At 41.2% G+C, this 15,995-nt stretch overlaps 1 protein-coding gene across 1 annotated transcript in view; it reads left to right on the top strand.

Moving 5' to 3' along the window:
• Positions 1–12,976, top strand: part of ENOPH1 (enolase-phosphatase 1) — a 35,032-nt gene extending 22,056 nt beyond the window's left edge. The window contains exons 2-6 of the mRNA XM_065877960.1: positions 474–575; positions 2,015–2,217; positions 4,268–4,400; positions 6,362–6,485; positions 11,864–12,976. Coding sequence (XP_065734032.1) covers positions 474–575; positions 2,015–2,217; positions 4,268–4,400; positions 6,362–6,485; positions 11,864–12,003 — 702 coding nt within the window. The 3' untranslated portion in view covers positions 12,004–12,976. The remainder of the gene's footprint in view (positions 1–473; positions 576–2,014; positions 2,218–4,267; positions 4,401–6,361; positions 6,486–11,863) is intronic.
• Positions 12,977–15,995: the final 3,019 nt, after the last annotated feature.

Raw genomic sequence — 15,995 nt, 5'->3', positions numbered from 1 at the left:
TGGGGATGTAGCTGTGAGCAGGGTATACTTGATCCCTACCCTCAAGGATGTATAGTCTAGCCATCTGGTTTGAGTCAGCAAACTTTTTCTGTAAAGGACTGAATACTAAATGTTGAGACTTTGAGGGCTATATGGTCTTGGTTACCAGTACTCAGCTCTGCACTGTGGCCCCAAAGTGGCCATAGACACCCTGTAAACAAATGAGTGTGGACACATTCCAATAAAACTTCATTTACAAAAATGGGAGAAGATTGGATTTAGCCCACAGGCTGTAGGTGCTGACTCTCGATCTAGTTCGTTTGTTTCTCAGTCTCCGTCTGACTCCTATATCCGGAGCACCAATTTTCATATTTTCAATGAAATTTTCATTGTCTTATTTGCTAGAATTAGCTAAGGTGAGATTGTTGAAGAACTTGATCTCATGCAAACCACTAAAGCTAATTCTTGTTGTTTTCTTTTGCACTTTTATCCAGGACATTTTATTTCCTTACATCAAAGAAAATGTTAAAGAGTATCTGCAGACACATTGGGAAGAAGAGGAGTGCCAGCAGGATATCAATCTTTTGAGGAAACAGGTTGGGATATTTCTATTCCATTGCTTCTACATTCCCAAGGGTGTTAGAACTGAGGATGCCTAAAGACTTAGAATATTCTCCGAGCATATTTTAAAATAAGTGCTCTGGATTCATAGGGCACGGACATTGTAGTGACTTGCCTGCTTAGGAATTCACAGTACCTAATTAAAAGGCCAGATATAATGACATCAATGGCAGTTTGTTGTCTCTACAATTGCCTCTTTCTGGAGCTATTTCAGTTGCATAAGATATCATGTATTTATAAATCTAAGTCATTTCTGGGTGGAATGCAAAAGGGTCTTGTGCCATCTGATCACATTTTTCATTAATGTCTCCAAGTGATAACACCTCATCACCTCATTCTCCACTCTCTTCTCCTCATGGCATGAGCCCCTGCTTCCCCTCCACAGAGTTCCTGGGCCCTCACATACCTCTCTCCCCAGCTCACATTCAGCCCAGCCTTCATACCTGCCTTGGCCTTCGTTACATGTACTTTGTTCTACTTTGATCCCTCCCCAGTTTTCAGTCTTTCTCCTTCCACATCGTGTGCTGTGGAACTCCCGATCTGTTGTTTTTCTTATTAAAATTGCTTCATTGGCAAAGGTCTTACATGCTATGCAGAGCTAACTCTCTGGCTTTTCTGAGTTAATTTTCTACGTTGGACAATGTGGAAGGCTTTCTGTAAATTCTATAATGTTAGAAGTTAGGATTGGAAAGAGAGTCACATCCTTTGAGGCATGGGGCATTTGGGTTTGTTGAATTTTCTAGATAACTCAGGGTTAGTCTGAAACACTCCCTTCTTTACCTTTTTTTGTTGTCTCAACTCCTGTTGTTGAAACATACATACATAATCCCTCATTGTAGCATATAAATAAATCATTGAGTCTTTAGGGATTGGACATACGCATTGTCATAGGCTAAACAGCTTCTAAATAGCTATTAAGGTTTTGCAAGATGTGGGAGATTGCAGGAGACTGAATGTAAACCAACCCAGACATTGCTTCACTAGTTTCTTTTCATTGAATTCCAGGCATAAACTAATTTCACTGAGATTTTCTTTATTTCTTTCTCAGTTAGTTATAGTGCAGAGGAAATGATCTGATTTAATTGACGTCCTGGTTTGTTGATCCTAGTAAGTGAATCAACAAACCAGGTCTTATTATAACATTTTATCATTTTGTGCTATCTCTTTTCTCACACACACCATGCCTCTTGGTTTAAGTTTCAGCTTTAGTGATACAGGAAAGGTAAATTTATTAATTATAATCCAGTTTTTTTTAGGAATCATTCATATCAGTCCCAAAGCGTAGGATACTTTAATTTTAACAGGACTCGGAGCTAATGGTGGTTGGAGAAAGTTGGTCTGCTAGTTTTCAGGTATCATTTAAGGGATCTTTTTAAAAATGGGTAAGAAATTTTTTGTTGTTTATGATTTAAAGGCTGAAGAGGACTCCCACCTGGATGGGGCTGTTCCGATCCCAGCAGCATCCGGGAATGGGGCAGATGACCTGCAGCGGATGATCCAGGCCGTGGTAGATAACGTGTGCTGGCAGATGTCTCTGGACCGGAAGACCACGGCGCTGAAACAGCTGCAGGGCCACATGTGGAGGGCGGCATTCAAAGCTGGGAGCATGAAAGCAGAGTATGTAGCTCCTCAAGTGACTCTAAACACTTCACTAGCCACCAAAGCAAATACATTTTCCACTAGTCCTCTCTCTCCAGTGTAAGTTGCATGATTTGCAAAGTAGATAAAATCAACATTCTTTTTACTCCAACAAGTGAGTGTTTTATTTTGTTTTGTTTTTTCAAAGCTGGGATAAAGCATTTCACCCAGATAAATCCCCCAGGCCCGTGTCTGGCTTTGTGTGATGGTTGGAGACTTTTAACTCAAGTCTAAAACAGCTTCCTAGATGTAAATCAACTATACTCCAATTAAAAAAGAAAAAAAAAACCCCACACACAAAAACACCAGCTTCTTAGAAAATGGCAACTTCCTTGAACTAAGTCATATCTGATCCTTAGTGTATGATTGACAGCACTGTTGGGCTGCTTCCCAGGATTGAAAGTTAGATTACCTGCTTTCTGCTCTGTTAGAGAAGTAAGAATGCTATAAAATTATGCACCCCGTCACTGTGGGGTTACTCAGTGTCAGCGGTGCCACTCTGTTCTGTGCTCTTACAGCAACTTCCAGACCTCGGAGTCTTGATTGTGGGGTTCCTAAGAGCACTCCTGCTGAAGGAGACTCGTGAGTCCTATGTTGCTATATTAAGAAATCTTAATAAGTTGCTGCCACTAAGGATTTCAGGGCATTGCCTGATGTAAACCCTAAGATCCAAGACTGTTACTAGCTGCCTATATTTCTTTTGTTTTTCTGTCAACTGAGATGCCATTCCTTATGTACTTTACAAGGAACATCCACCTTTTAAGGATGCTTTAGAATTTCAGGATAAGCCAGTGATGTGGAAATAAATATCAGTTAGTTCACTTGGTAAAGCACTCAAAGTATTGGAGTCAGGAGATGATGCTCACAGGAGTTAGCCCATCCTTCTCCTGGTTTTAGTTCCTTAATTATAAAACCAAGAACTTGAAATAAATCATCTTTGACTTCTAAGCCCTGCTTTGGAGCGATAACAATCTGCAAATTCAACATGGACTAATCCTGTCTCTGAGTGCAAAGTAACATACAAAGTAACAATTACTGCTTGTTTTGAACTAGTAGTTAATCCCTTTTCTTCATTTTGTTCAATGTTGTTTCATCCAGTAGAAGACTTCTCTGACATTTTCCAGTTAATCTTTTATAGATGACTGGTTCCACATCCCAAGTTTCTTGTACTTTTCACCCATCTCCTGTGATGTTGTCCACTGTAGAGTTGGTGAACAAGACTGTCAGGAATCATTGCTGATTAGCTAATGTGAAATGGTACATGTCTGTTAACTGCTTTGTCACATAATTTTTTTTCTGTATAGTAAAACCTAAGGTTTTCTTAGTTCTCAAGAAACGTAGTTCTGTTTTCTAGCTAATCAAAGATTAATAGCTTTGAGCCTCCAAACATTTTTTTAATTGTTTGGGTGTAGATCTTCCTAAAAGCATTTCCATGCTCTCTTAAGGCACACCGGACATAATTGAACCTTTTCTCGTCATGAATTATATCAAAGGCACACAACAGTACACTAGTATTATTGTTTGCTTTTTTGAATTTCTTGGCAATTCAAAAAATCCCTTTCTCAGGGAACTGTATTCAGTATCTTGTGATAAACTATAATGGAAAAGAATCTGAAAAAGTATATATATATATATATATATATATATATATATATATATATATATATGACTGAATCACTTTCCTATACACCAGAAACTAACACAACATTGTAAATCAACTATACTTCAATTTAAAAAAAATTCCTTTCTTATTTTATCTCTTTTTCTGTAATCACTTTTTACTGTCCTTAGTGTGGCTGTCTGTCAAAAACTCTTCTCCCCTCGACCTAAATTACTGCTTCTAATCTACTGTGACGCTGGAACTCTGGGGACACGCTCATTAGATCTGCAGGAGTTCACAGTCTCATGGAGGTGCTTTTCCTGGCCACCATTTGGACACAAATAGAGAAACTTGTGGCAGCTATTTGACTGGTTTTCATTTGGCTGGATAACATGTTCCTTCATTTCAACTTGGTGGTCTTCCCTCTAGGTTCTTTGAAGATGTGGTTCCAGCAGTCAGGAAATGGAGAGAGGCTGGAATGAAGGTGTATATCTATTCTTCAGGGAGTGTAGAGGCACAGAAACTGTTATTTGGGCATTCTACAGAGGGAGATATTCTTGAGGTAGGTTACCCGATTACTTTGTTTTTTTGACACCATCAAAGCATAAAACAGTGAATGTGAGTGCTAAAGTTATAAGCTAAGCAGCATTCAGATAATTGCATTTACATATGCTATGCAGGTTGTAAAAAAGAAGTGGAAAAACTGGGGAATACATTGTGGAAGGGTGAAATGTAGCTGTGGTACCAATCTTTGCATCAGGGGTTCTTAAACTTTGCTGTGCATAAGGATCACCTGGGGAGTTTGTTAAAAATGTAGATCCCTGGGCCCTGTTTCCTGGCAAATCTATATCAGAAGGTCTGGGCTACGGTTGGGAATCTGCATTTTCAAATATCTACCCTAAGTGATTCTGATGACAGTAGTATTAGAACCACATATATATATATATATATATATATATATATATATATATATATATATATATATATCACAGATAAATAAGACCTAAGCTAGCTTGTAAATCAGCTATCTTGTCAGTATTAGAAAATCATCAACCCAAAGCAGAGGAAACTAATGGCTTCTTTTGGTTGTTTAAAGTATTAGGTAAGATGTAAAAGAGTGGCACATGCCACTATCCCTCACAAAAGGGCACACAGACTTCTTGAATGCAGGAGAGTACATGGTGGATTCATTTGTTTCTGGTACTTTGGAGAGAGATAGATTTTGTTTTAGCAGATTCAGCATTCTTCTGTAAGAGAACTGGGCATGTTATTACACAGTGATTACTTAAGGTCTTCTATTAACATTCCTTGTACCTGAGAAAAGTCTTGCTAGTTTTTCTGTCCCACAGTCCCTACGTCCCCTGGAAGACAGGGTAGTCATTGGAAAAAGGGACTACGTTTAGGACTTTAAAAAGAAATGCTGACTAACTGAATACAGGCTGAAATTAGTGATTCACAGTAGTTTACTCAGCCAACTATTTTTTTAAAATAAATATTTATTGACCCTCTACCATGTGCAGAGAACACTTTGACTTTGGAGATTGTCATAGTCTCATCTTACTTTCCTGCTTTTCGTCTTAGTTCTAAGTCAAATATTAAATCAGTAGTAAAACCCTTTAATTGCTTGTTAACTATTCTCCTCTGAATACCGATATAAGCTTCTTTTCTGCTCTCTGATGAAATAGACAATAAGGTGATAGTAGACAGGACACAGTAATTACCCTCTGAGTTCAGTAATAAAACTTTACTCTACACTTGCTTAGTGTGAGGCAGACTTCAGAGAGAAAGAAAATATGCAAAACAATTATTAACTTTAAAAGTCACAACATTAATATTACCTTAATTTATCTTTGTTAGGCTTATTTTTAGTTTGTGAAAAGTTCTGAAAATATTCGAAAGATCACATCGTAATAGCTGATCCTAAATGTGAACTTATTTTAATGACTGTTGGTTAAATTAGTAAGTTATATATTTGACCCCAATTATTTCTAAGATATCAAGGGTATATATGAGCTCTTGGGTAGAATTTAAAAATGTTTTAATTAGAAAATGAAGGTTTCTTGAAAGTAAAGTAATAGCTTACTAATTAGGCAGGTTAGAGAAATCTGGTCATTCTGGGATCAAAAGGACAATGTTGAGAACCTTTCATCGGGTGAAATCCAGTCTAACAAGTAGTTTGAGTGAATATAGTGTTTTAAGGATAGGAAGTAGGGCATATATATTTTAAAAGATTTTGGATACAAAATTAATACTAATGGAAGAAGGCCAAGATTATAAAATGATCTTATATACATTGAATTGGTAGTTTTCTTTTTCTAAATGTTTATTTCTATAAAACCTTAGTTTATATTTACTTTTTGTAGCTTCCATAAAATTCTCTATGAAGTAGACTTACAGGGAATATTTGTTGAGTGGATGAAGTCACTATGATTGTCGAGTAGTTCAGAGAAAAGGGATGAGAGACAGAGGGGCTGGGTTGCATGTGTGTTAGTAGCATCGTTCTTTCCCCTTCTCTGTGTCCAGCTTGTGGACGGTCACTTTGATACCAAGATTGGACACAAAGTGGAGAGTGAGAGTTATCGAAAGATTGCCAGCAGCATTGGGTGCTCAACCAACAACATCTTGTTTCTGACGGACGTTACCCGAGGTGAGTAATCTGACTTCTTGCACTGTACACTCCAGGGTGGGAGCCGAGCCTGGCACTGCACACGCTTTGCCTTCGTAAAGAAAGTTTATGTGGGTAGCCCTGGAAAATGAAGCAGGTTTATAAAAGGAAACGGTGAAACAGCCAACCCACCTCCCTCTCCATCTACCCATCCTTGGGGGAAGTGGCATTGGAAAGATGAATTTTTCTCCTTTTGACATGAAATGGGGAGATAACAGAGGCAGCCAGCGGTAAGGGTGGGAAGGAGCACGCAGCCAGGAGTATGAGGGTGGGTGTGTGGCCAGTCCAGCACAGTCAAGTCACAGGGGACCTGCGTCAAGTGTACTTAACAGCAGCGAGATCAGCTATACACCCTCATCAAAAAAAGGTGAGAGAGAGAGAAGTCTGTAGTTGGAGCGATTTTTGCCTCATTTTCCTGCTGGCTGATGAGCACTGCCCCTCAGCGAGGAGGAACCTCATTTTGCCCTTCCCTCAGATGGGCTCAGGCCCTGGGCGCCCCTCATGTTTTAAACCTCAGCCTCACTGCACATGGATCTCATGTTTAAAGATTGGCATCTTTTTTACCCAGCGTGGCCCTCTTTATATGGTGTGCAGTGCGTTAGCACATGCATTATCACTGTAAGGAGTGAATGTATGAAACCGCACATACTGTACAGTATCGGCAATTTAAGTGATTTCAAGAGCAGGTTTGTTTTTTTTTTTTTTTTTTTTTGCGGTACGCGGGCCTCTCACTGTTAACGGCCTCTCCCGTTGCGGAGCACAGGCTCCGGACGCGCAGGCTCAGCGGCCATGGCTCACGGGCCCAGCCGCTCCGCGGCATGTGGGATCTTCCCGGACCGGGGCACGAACCCGCGTTCCCTGCATCGGCAGGCGGACTCTCAACCACTGCGTCACCAGGGAAGCCCTCAAGAGCAGTTTTGACCAAACGTAAAGCATACGCTCAAGCATCTATCTGTGTGAGAATACGAGTCCTCCAGAGAATTACAGAAGGAACTGGTAGTGAAGAAGGAAGCAAGGAGCAGCAGGCGAAGAGGTCGGGGGGTGCTGGGGGAGGTGGGGGGTCTCTGCCCCTGGCTGGCGAGGCTTTCCCAGACTCCCCCAGCTGGCTGCAGCCTTTGATCTTGTGGTCATTTTCCTTAGAGTCTGTGCATGTCTCCGGGTCCTACTTTGGTGTATTGTAATTGCACTTGTGTTGGAGGATAGTTGTACTTATTTGTGTTTCTTCCACTCATCTTGGATCGTAGGTTTTACCCTTTGTTTACCCATAGTACAGGGCCTTGTGTACAATGCAGCCGCTCTGATACACTCCATCTATTTCACCAGGCTCAAGAAGGGAAGTAGGGAAAAGGGGCGGAGGGCAGGGGCGCTCTCCTATCTGGTGGCTCCGAGGGACTCCTGGGCCCCTTGGAAGCAGCTTCGGCAGTCTGTAGTTGATATTCCTCCCTCCAGCCCTTCTGTTCGTTGTCGCAGAACTAGAGTCACTCCCACTCACTGGGACTTTTCAGAGATGTCGCCCAAAGGCAAACCCAGGCTGCTGGCAAAGGCATCTTATCTGTGCTAGCGTGTGAGTATATTCTTTGTCTGCTGCTTTGGTTTATCATGTTTGGTACGATCTGTAGGCATATAAGCGAATATATACTAATTTGTGAAGCAGTTTAAAAAAAAAATCTTAACCAGCATAGGTCATCTAATGCCTTCAAGAAGTCATAATGTGTTTTCCAGAGAAAGAGTGGTAGACAGGCTTAATTTTACCTGACGTACAGTTGACATTCAGTAACTGCTAATATCTTTGTTAAATTTCAATCCTCGGTGAATCTAGACTGGAATTTTTGATCTAGGGAGATGGTAGCAAATCACAGCCGTTTGTTGTTTCGAGTTTTGAAAGCTCAGTAGATTTAGCGGAGACCTGCCCCTGCTGCACGTCCTGGTTTGGATCAGCCTCAAAGTGCAGGGGTTCTACAAACTGTCATCTTATTTTTCTGCATCCTGGCAAGCTTTGCATTTGCGTGTCTAACTGCACTGAAGGTGAGAGACAGACGCGTGGACACACAGCTTCAAGGTTCACTGTGTAACCAGCTGGCCAGGCTACACCTATGTACCAATAGCCATTTCACCTGGCCTCTGCTTTGAACTGTCAGCGTACTGTAAATGTTTGCCTGTCATATTTCTGTGTATAAGCCATTTACTCATTCAAAGCTACATTTTACCCTCTTCCTTGAATGGCTTTTTGGGGCTCTGAGTGGTGGGCTGGGGAGGTCACTTTACTATCTGTGTAGATAAAGGTGTGAGGAATGATAATTTGAAGACCTTTTGCTTTGTTTTGCTCCTTATGCAAAGGAAATAGGCCTCTTTCTGGTGAGTTTAGCTGGTTTAACCTGTGAATTGCTTTTCTTTAATCATTCACGTAAACAGGGCTGTTGGAGATGAAAATCCATGGTTTGCCCTATATTTAATTCCGCTAGGATTTTGAACGGTGAGTGTCTGCAGGCTTAGAATTAGAGATCTGCTTTGTGACTGGAGCTCCCCACAAAGTCAGCCTGTCCCAAGCATTCTGGGATTGAATGCATGATTCAACCTGTGATCCCCAGACCCTTGCCTTATTCCCTGCTTTTTGGTTACCGCTAATAATTGTAACCCCTGCCCAAAGACCACTTACAGTTTCTTCATATTCTTGTCTTTAGCCACAGTTTTTTTCTAGTTGCCATCATAGTACATCTATAATTTCAAGTCTTTCTCTTTTCACTTAAGCCATATCCTTAGGTTGCAGTCCCAGAAATTAATCCTATTCTCTTCAGAGACTAGAGATAATCTCCAAGTTGTCTCTCCCTTGAGTCCTCTGCAAGGAGGTTTTATTCCTGCCGTTCATCTTCTGCCAGCTCCACTCCTGCTTAGGCAGTAGGGCCAGACCTGGGCTCACCTGTAGCTGGGACAGGGCCAGGCACCTGGCTGCCTGCCTTGCTCTTTTCTATTGTCTCTGATCCTGTGTTTTAGTAGCACATGTCCAGACTTCCACTGCCAAGGCAGAGTGGAAGACTAAGTTGATATCCCAAATAATACTCAAATATAAAAGAGAGAACTGAAAGACTTTTCCCTTTGGAGGGAAAGAAAAAAGAGGTCCAGGGTTTGAAGTCAACAAGTATTATTAGATAAGTGTCTCAATAATATATGAGAAGAGCAAATAGATGCTTAAGGACAAAAACTTGCCCCACGGTGATCTTGGTAAGAGGCTGAATGTGGAACGGTCACTAGTAAGTCCCACATGGATTGTGATGACTCAACGTGGTTGAGATCCTGGGTTGCTGGTCCAGAGGACTGTGCTTGAGGTAGCCAGGCTGGGAACTTGGGGTGCGTGGAAGGCAATGCCTTTGCTGCTGGAGTGAATGGCATCTGCAGAATTTGCCGGAGGTGGGGATTTTGGAGCACTATTTTTGCTCTGGGAGGTGACAGTCCTTTCGTAGGAGGTGGGTAGGTGGAAGAGACAGCTCTGCCCCATTTACTCTTTCTTAGTACTGCTGCCCTTTAATTAATGCATTCCGTTGCTCTGGCTGTTTTCCACAGATTGAGAAACTACTGGGGTTTCTTATTACACCAGATCTGAATTGCAAAGAATGTGTTTCAGATTCTTCCCCAGTTTTGCTCTGTCTGCCCAAGTATGCCCCATCTCTGTGACCACAGACCTGTGTCCTGTGTCCATTCTCCTACTGTTTGCACATGTACTTTATGTCTGCCTACAATTCCTCCTCTCTTGCCAGTTTTCCTTCCTTGAAATTTCTGATCAAAACTTACTGTCTGTGCAGAGGAGTCATTTGTTAAATTGCAGGTCCTAATTCAGTCGTTGCACATTGGGGAACCTGACATTCTGTATTTGTAACAAGCTTCCACGTGATTTCCACACTGCTGGTCCAGGGACTACACTCAGAGCAGCAATGCTCTAGAGCAGGAGTTGGCAAAATTGTTCGGTAAAGCAGGGGGATCCCCAATCCCCTGTTAGGATGCAGGCCGCACAGCAGGAGGTGAGTGGCGGGCAAGCGAGGGAAGCTTCATCTGCTGCTCCCCGTCGCTCGCATTACCGCCTGAATCGTCCCCCACCACTACCCCAGTCCGTGGAAAAATTGTTGTCCATGAAATCAGTCCCTGGTGCCAAAAAGGTTGGGGACCACTGCTGTAAAGGGCCAGGTAGTAGCTGTTCAACTCTGGTCCTTGTAATGCAAAAGCAGCCACAGATAGTACATAAGTGAGTGGGTGTGACTGTGTTCCAATAAGACCATGTTTACAAAAACAGGCGGTGGGCCATAATTTGCTGACCCTTGTTCTAGAGCACAGACCACAGAGTCTGACACACGATTTCAAATTTCACCTCTACCACTTGATAGCTCTCAGTTTCTGCATCTGTAGAATGGAGATAGTAATACTAACAACCTCAGGGTTGTTGTGAAGATTTAGATGGGAATGGAAGTTCCAGGAAAGCAGGAACTTTGTTTTGTTCACATATCTCTGGTCCTAGAATAGTACCTGGCACATAGTAGGTGCTAAATTAGTACAAGGTATTAACTATTATCTTTCAGATGGACACAAAATGAGGAGGGGTACATAACCCAAGACATATTAAGAGATATCCCCTCAAATACATGGCTTACTTAGTTTCATTTGACTAGTCCTGTTTTTACTTCCACACAGTCACTGATCTTAAAACACTCTTAGTCCAATGAGGAGAGAGACAACAGGTAATAACATGTCAAATCATATTGTCTTGATAGGACGAAATACAGGGTGTTAATGGAGCACATAGGATGTTCTAATACAGACGGTAGTAGCTCTAGAAGGTAGAATATTTGAGCTGAACTTTGAAGAGTAGGAATTTGCCAGACAAAAAATGGGCAGTCTAGCCAAGGGTTGTGACATGTTTGGGCTCCAGGTGTGAGAGTAGATATTTCAGCCTGATTAGATCCTGGGATTCCATTTGCCCCATATCTATTTAATTGGTATTATTCCTGACAGCCTGTCCTTTGGGAAACAGCTCAGTTCTCTGTAGGACTGATGGGAGGGAATGGAAGAAAGCTGTGGACATGGCTCTGTCTTTGTGCATTCATAAGTACTTAATAAAGCTTAGAAGTCTAGGACACACTGCCCTCCTTGTCTGTCAGTACAGTTAGTTATGCATTTGAAAAAAATTTTTATGGAAAAATTAAAAATTATATAAAAGAATAATAAGTCCACCCCCTGTGCTTGTCTTTTAGCTTCAACAGTTACCAAATCTGGACCAGACTTATTTGTTACATTCCCACATCCCTCTGATTATTTTGAAGCAAATCCCAAACATCATATTCTGCCATTTCTGACACATATTTGGATTTTCGCAGAGGCCAGCGCTGCTGAGGAAGCTGACGTGCACGTAGCTGTGGTGGTGAGACCTGGCAATGCGGGCTTAACAGATGATGAGAAGACTTACTTCAGCCTCATCACGTCCTTCAGTGAACTGTGCCTGCCTTCCTCAACCTAGAGGAGGAGTTCTAAGGAAGACCAAACTGTCTTCACAGAGTTGTCCCTGGAGTCTAGTTTTATTCTAATGGTAAAAGTAACTTACTTAAAAAATACATACATACACATACATAAGGTATGTAAGTGTGTGTATGTTCAAATTACCTTTCACAAGCACGTAAGTGGGAAAAAGAATCTCAGTTCAGTGAAAAGGAAACTTATTTAAAGATGATGCTTTATATGTAGAAATTGTTTGAAACCACAGCTCTAACCATTATTGAGGGCGAAATATAGTTGATAGAGGAAATTACTACTATACAGGTCAAATGTGTTATGTTTATCAAGTCATGTACCAAAATAGAAAGGTAGGTTCGAGAAGTTACTCAGAAGCCTGGTTATTTTAAAAACTAGAAGTATTTCGAAGACATTCCTAGTAATAATCTACTCCTCTTTTAAATTGTGAGTTAGAAGATTACAGCAACTGAATTTCAAGCTGTTAACCTTCCCTATTTACAAATGACAAAGCTATTTGTTTCTGCTCCAAAAGAGAGCAAAGTTGGGAAAGGAAACCCATTTGAGTCTTGATTAATCATATATCTGTTACTTAAGAAACTTGCTAATCGTTGTGGTACCCACAGCAAGCAGTTGCCTTACCAGTGAAAAAGATGCACTAATGTAACAGCTAAAATAGAAATGTGCTTCCTAATGTTTAACAAAACAGTCCTAACCCTGCCACTTATCACAGATTTCAGAGTTAACCTTGCTAACTACTTCTTAGCACAGTTTGAGAACATATGTTAACTGCTGTTTACTATTAAAAAACAAAAGGTTTGCTGAAATTTGTCCATAAGACCTAGAAGAGCCCTAATATCTAATGTTTTCTCTGAAATGAATATGAGAAATGTAAATTTTATAACAGCATTATTTATCCTAGTTCAGCCTAATGGGATGTCGTGTCAATTTCATGTGGTAATTAATAAAAACATTTTCTTCTTTGCTCAGTTGTTGTGTTTTTAAATACATTTATTTATCATATTTATTTATTTTTGGCTGCGTTGGGTCTTCGTTGCTGCGCGCGGGCTTTCTCTAGTTGTGGTGAGCGGGGTCTACTCTTCGTTGCAGTGTGCAGGCTTCACATTGCTGTGGCCTCTCTTGTTGTGGCACGTGGGCTTCAGTAGTTGTGGCTTGCGGGCTCAGTAGTTGTGGCTCGAGGGCTCTAGAGCGCAGGCTCAGTAGTTGAGGCTTATGGGCTTAGTTGCTCTGCGGCATGTGGGATCTTCCCGGGCCAGGGATTGAACCCATGTCCCCTGTGTTGGCAGGCGGATTCTTAACCACTGAGCCACCAGGGAAGTTCCTTCACTCAGTTTTATGTAGGTTTGCTTACTGCCATAAGCAGAAGAGAAACTGAAGAGAGAGTGGACAAATAAGAATTTTAGTTTAGTTTTTTGCCTTAATCTTGTGTGTGTTTGTGATATGTGTGAATATGCATGTGTGTGTTTTAATGGAATGCCAGTAGAAAATCACTGACTATCATTTGAGTTATATATACATATATGGCTAACCTTAGTGGTTATTATTTCATTTGGATAGTAAACATTCAAGATATGAGTAGATTTCTTTTTTTTTTTTTTTTATGAGTAGATGTCTTAGATTTTTGAGAATCTTATATTTGAGGTATATAAGATAATGCTTGAAGGAGGCGATTATTCTCCTAATTAATCAAGAAACACTAATGAATCCTGGAGGAATAATTTTGGGGATGCTTTGAATAAGGAAAAGGAAGTAGCCTTGCAAATATGAGAGGACAGGGAATATAAAAGATTTTATGTTGACAGTTTTTATCTTCTAGTAGCTAATGAAGAAATCTAAGGACTATGAAGATACAGAAGAGTAGTGAAAGGGCAATGAATTTACGTAAATCTTAGAAATGGGACTAATTTGTAAGTGATGGTAAAGCCACAAATGGTAATTAAAGGATGAACTTCATATAGTTTCTGAAAAAGTTTATGAGAAGGCGAAAGAAAAGGGGTCTCTTAATGATAGTAAATGAACAATTGGAAAACTAAGGAAGGAAAGAAAGAATATTATGCACCAGGGACTAGATTAGAAAGGAATTAAAGGAAAAGGAGGATGCTCAGTATCTAGCCAGCAGAGAATTGAGCTGGAGAAGTATCTTAGTCCATCTAGGTTGCTGTAATAGGATTCCAGACACTGGGTGGCTTATAAACAACAAAACTTTATTTTTCACAGTTCTGGAGGCTGAGAAGTCCAAGATCAAGGTGCTGGCAAATTCAGTGTCTGGTGAGAGCCTGTCTCCTCACACATGGCTGTCTTTTTCACAGTAAGCTCACATGGCAGAAGGGGTAAAGCAGCTTTCTTGGGCCTCTTTTATGTGGACACTAATCCCATTCATGGCCCCAAAGGCCTCCCAAAGGCCCCACCATCAATACATCACCTTGGGGGGACACTAACATTGTCTACAGCAAGAGACATTTACTATCCATGATAAAAAAAAAAGGTACCAGAAAAACTAGTTTATACTGAGTAGCTGAAGATGGAAATAGATTAAAAAATTAAGAGAAAGTTGCAATATCAGATTCAGTTTCTCAGAGTGGGCTGTGAAGGAAGGGAAAAAAGGTGAGTGGAATATTGCTGAGGTCTTAGGAAACGCATTCATAATTAACGTGATGGAAAAGGATCTTAGGAAGAACTTGAGTCATAAAGTAGGCTGGTCATGAGGAAGGGAAAAATGCCTAGAGAGTGGGTAGTGAGCTATGAGGTGAGTCCAGTTCAAATCATGATCCTTAGTAAGGGAAAGGGGAAAAAATTCTCACCTCTGCAATTTCCGGAAACAGACAAAGTTACTAAATTTTCTCAGCATCTTGTCTGCAGAGAATGCAGGGGACAAAGGTCTCTTAAAGTTGTGGCTCTTGTTATTTCTATTTGTTAATCCAGATCTGCCTTAGTTGTACTCTTTCCCTCGGGGGCACTGATTTCCAATCTTGGGTCAAAACCCAAGTTGGTTTCTTAGAAGAGAAGCCTCAGGCGTCTCTAATCTTATCAGCACTTCCGTGGTAGCAGGGCTTTCTGTTTGGCCTTCTGCGAGGCAGGCTTTAGTTGCTAAGCCCAACTGGTGTCCAGTTCATGGTGGCACAAGAAGTTGAGAGCCCAGCGTTTTTCACCAAGACAGGTGCACAGCAGGCTTTGCCCAGCAGATGGTGCTGTTTCTCTAGAGACTAGCAAGTGTGAGGCCTCCCCAGACACAGCAGATGGGAGCTAGGAGGTAGCATTAAGAGAGGAAAATGAGTATATTTATTCTTAAAAACCATAACATGGGGCTTCGCTGGTGGCGTGGTGGTTAAGAATCTTCCTGCCAATGCAGGGGACACGGGTTCGAGCCCTGGTCCAGGAAGATCCCACATGCTGCGGAGCAACTAAGCCCGTGAGCCACAACTACTGAGCCCCCATGCCACAACTACCGAAGCCTGCATGCCTAGAGCCCGTGCTCCACAACAAGAGAAGCCACCGCAATGAGAAGCCCACGCACTGCAACGAAGAGTAGCTCCACTCGCTGCAACTAGAGAAAGCCCACACGCAGCAACAAAGACCCAATGCAGCCAAAAAAACCCCCCCAAAATCATAACATAATATTGCAAAAGTCAGAGTAGTTTTGAAAAAATGGCAGTAATCCTGAATGAAATGTACCCACTAATATTTCTCTTCCCCCCTTGTTCCCTAAGTCACATTTTAAAAAAATCAGTGATTTTTGGATAGCTGGTTTTTCCAGCTGCAGTGTTAAAATGGACTTGTTTTGGGGTTTAAAAAAAAAACCCATTGGAGTACAAAGTTGAATGTAATGTATGCCAAAAGAATTTGTAATTCCCAGCACCCAAGCCTAGATGGTAAACTGCTGTTATCCTCAACTTAATATTTAAGAATAATTTGTAGTTTTTGTTGAAACATTGGAGTAACTCTAACAGAAGTAAAGTTCACTCTGCTTGCAGATTTTACCTA

Source organism: Phocoena phocoena, chromosome 5 (genome assembly GCF_963924675.1).
Source record: "Phocoena phocoena chromosome 5, mPhoPho1.1, whole genome shotgun sequence".
NCBI lineage: Eukaryota > Metazoa > Chordata > Mammalia > Artiodactyla > Phocoenidae > Phocoena > Phocoena phocoena.
The sequence above is the reverse complement of the archived record's forward strand: the minus strand, read 5'-3'. Positions and strand labels throughout refer to the sequence as shown.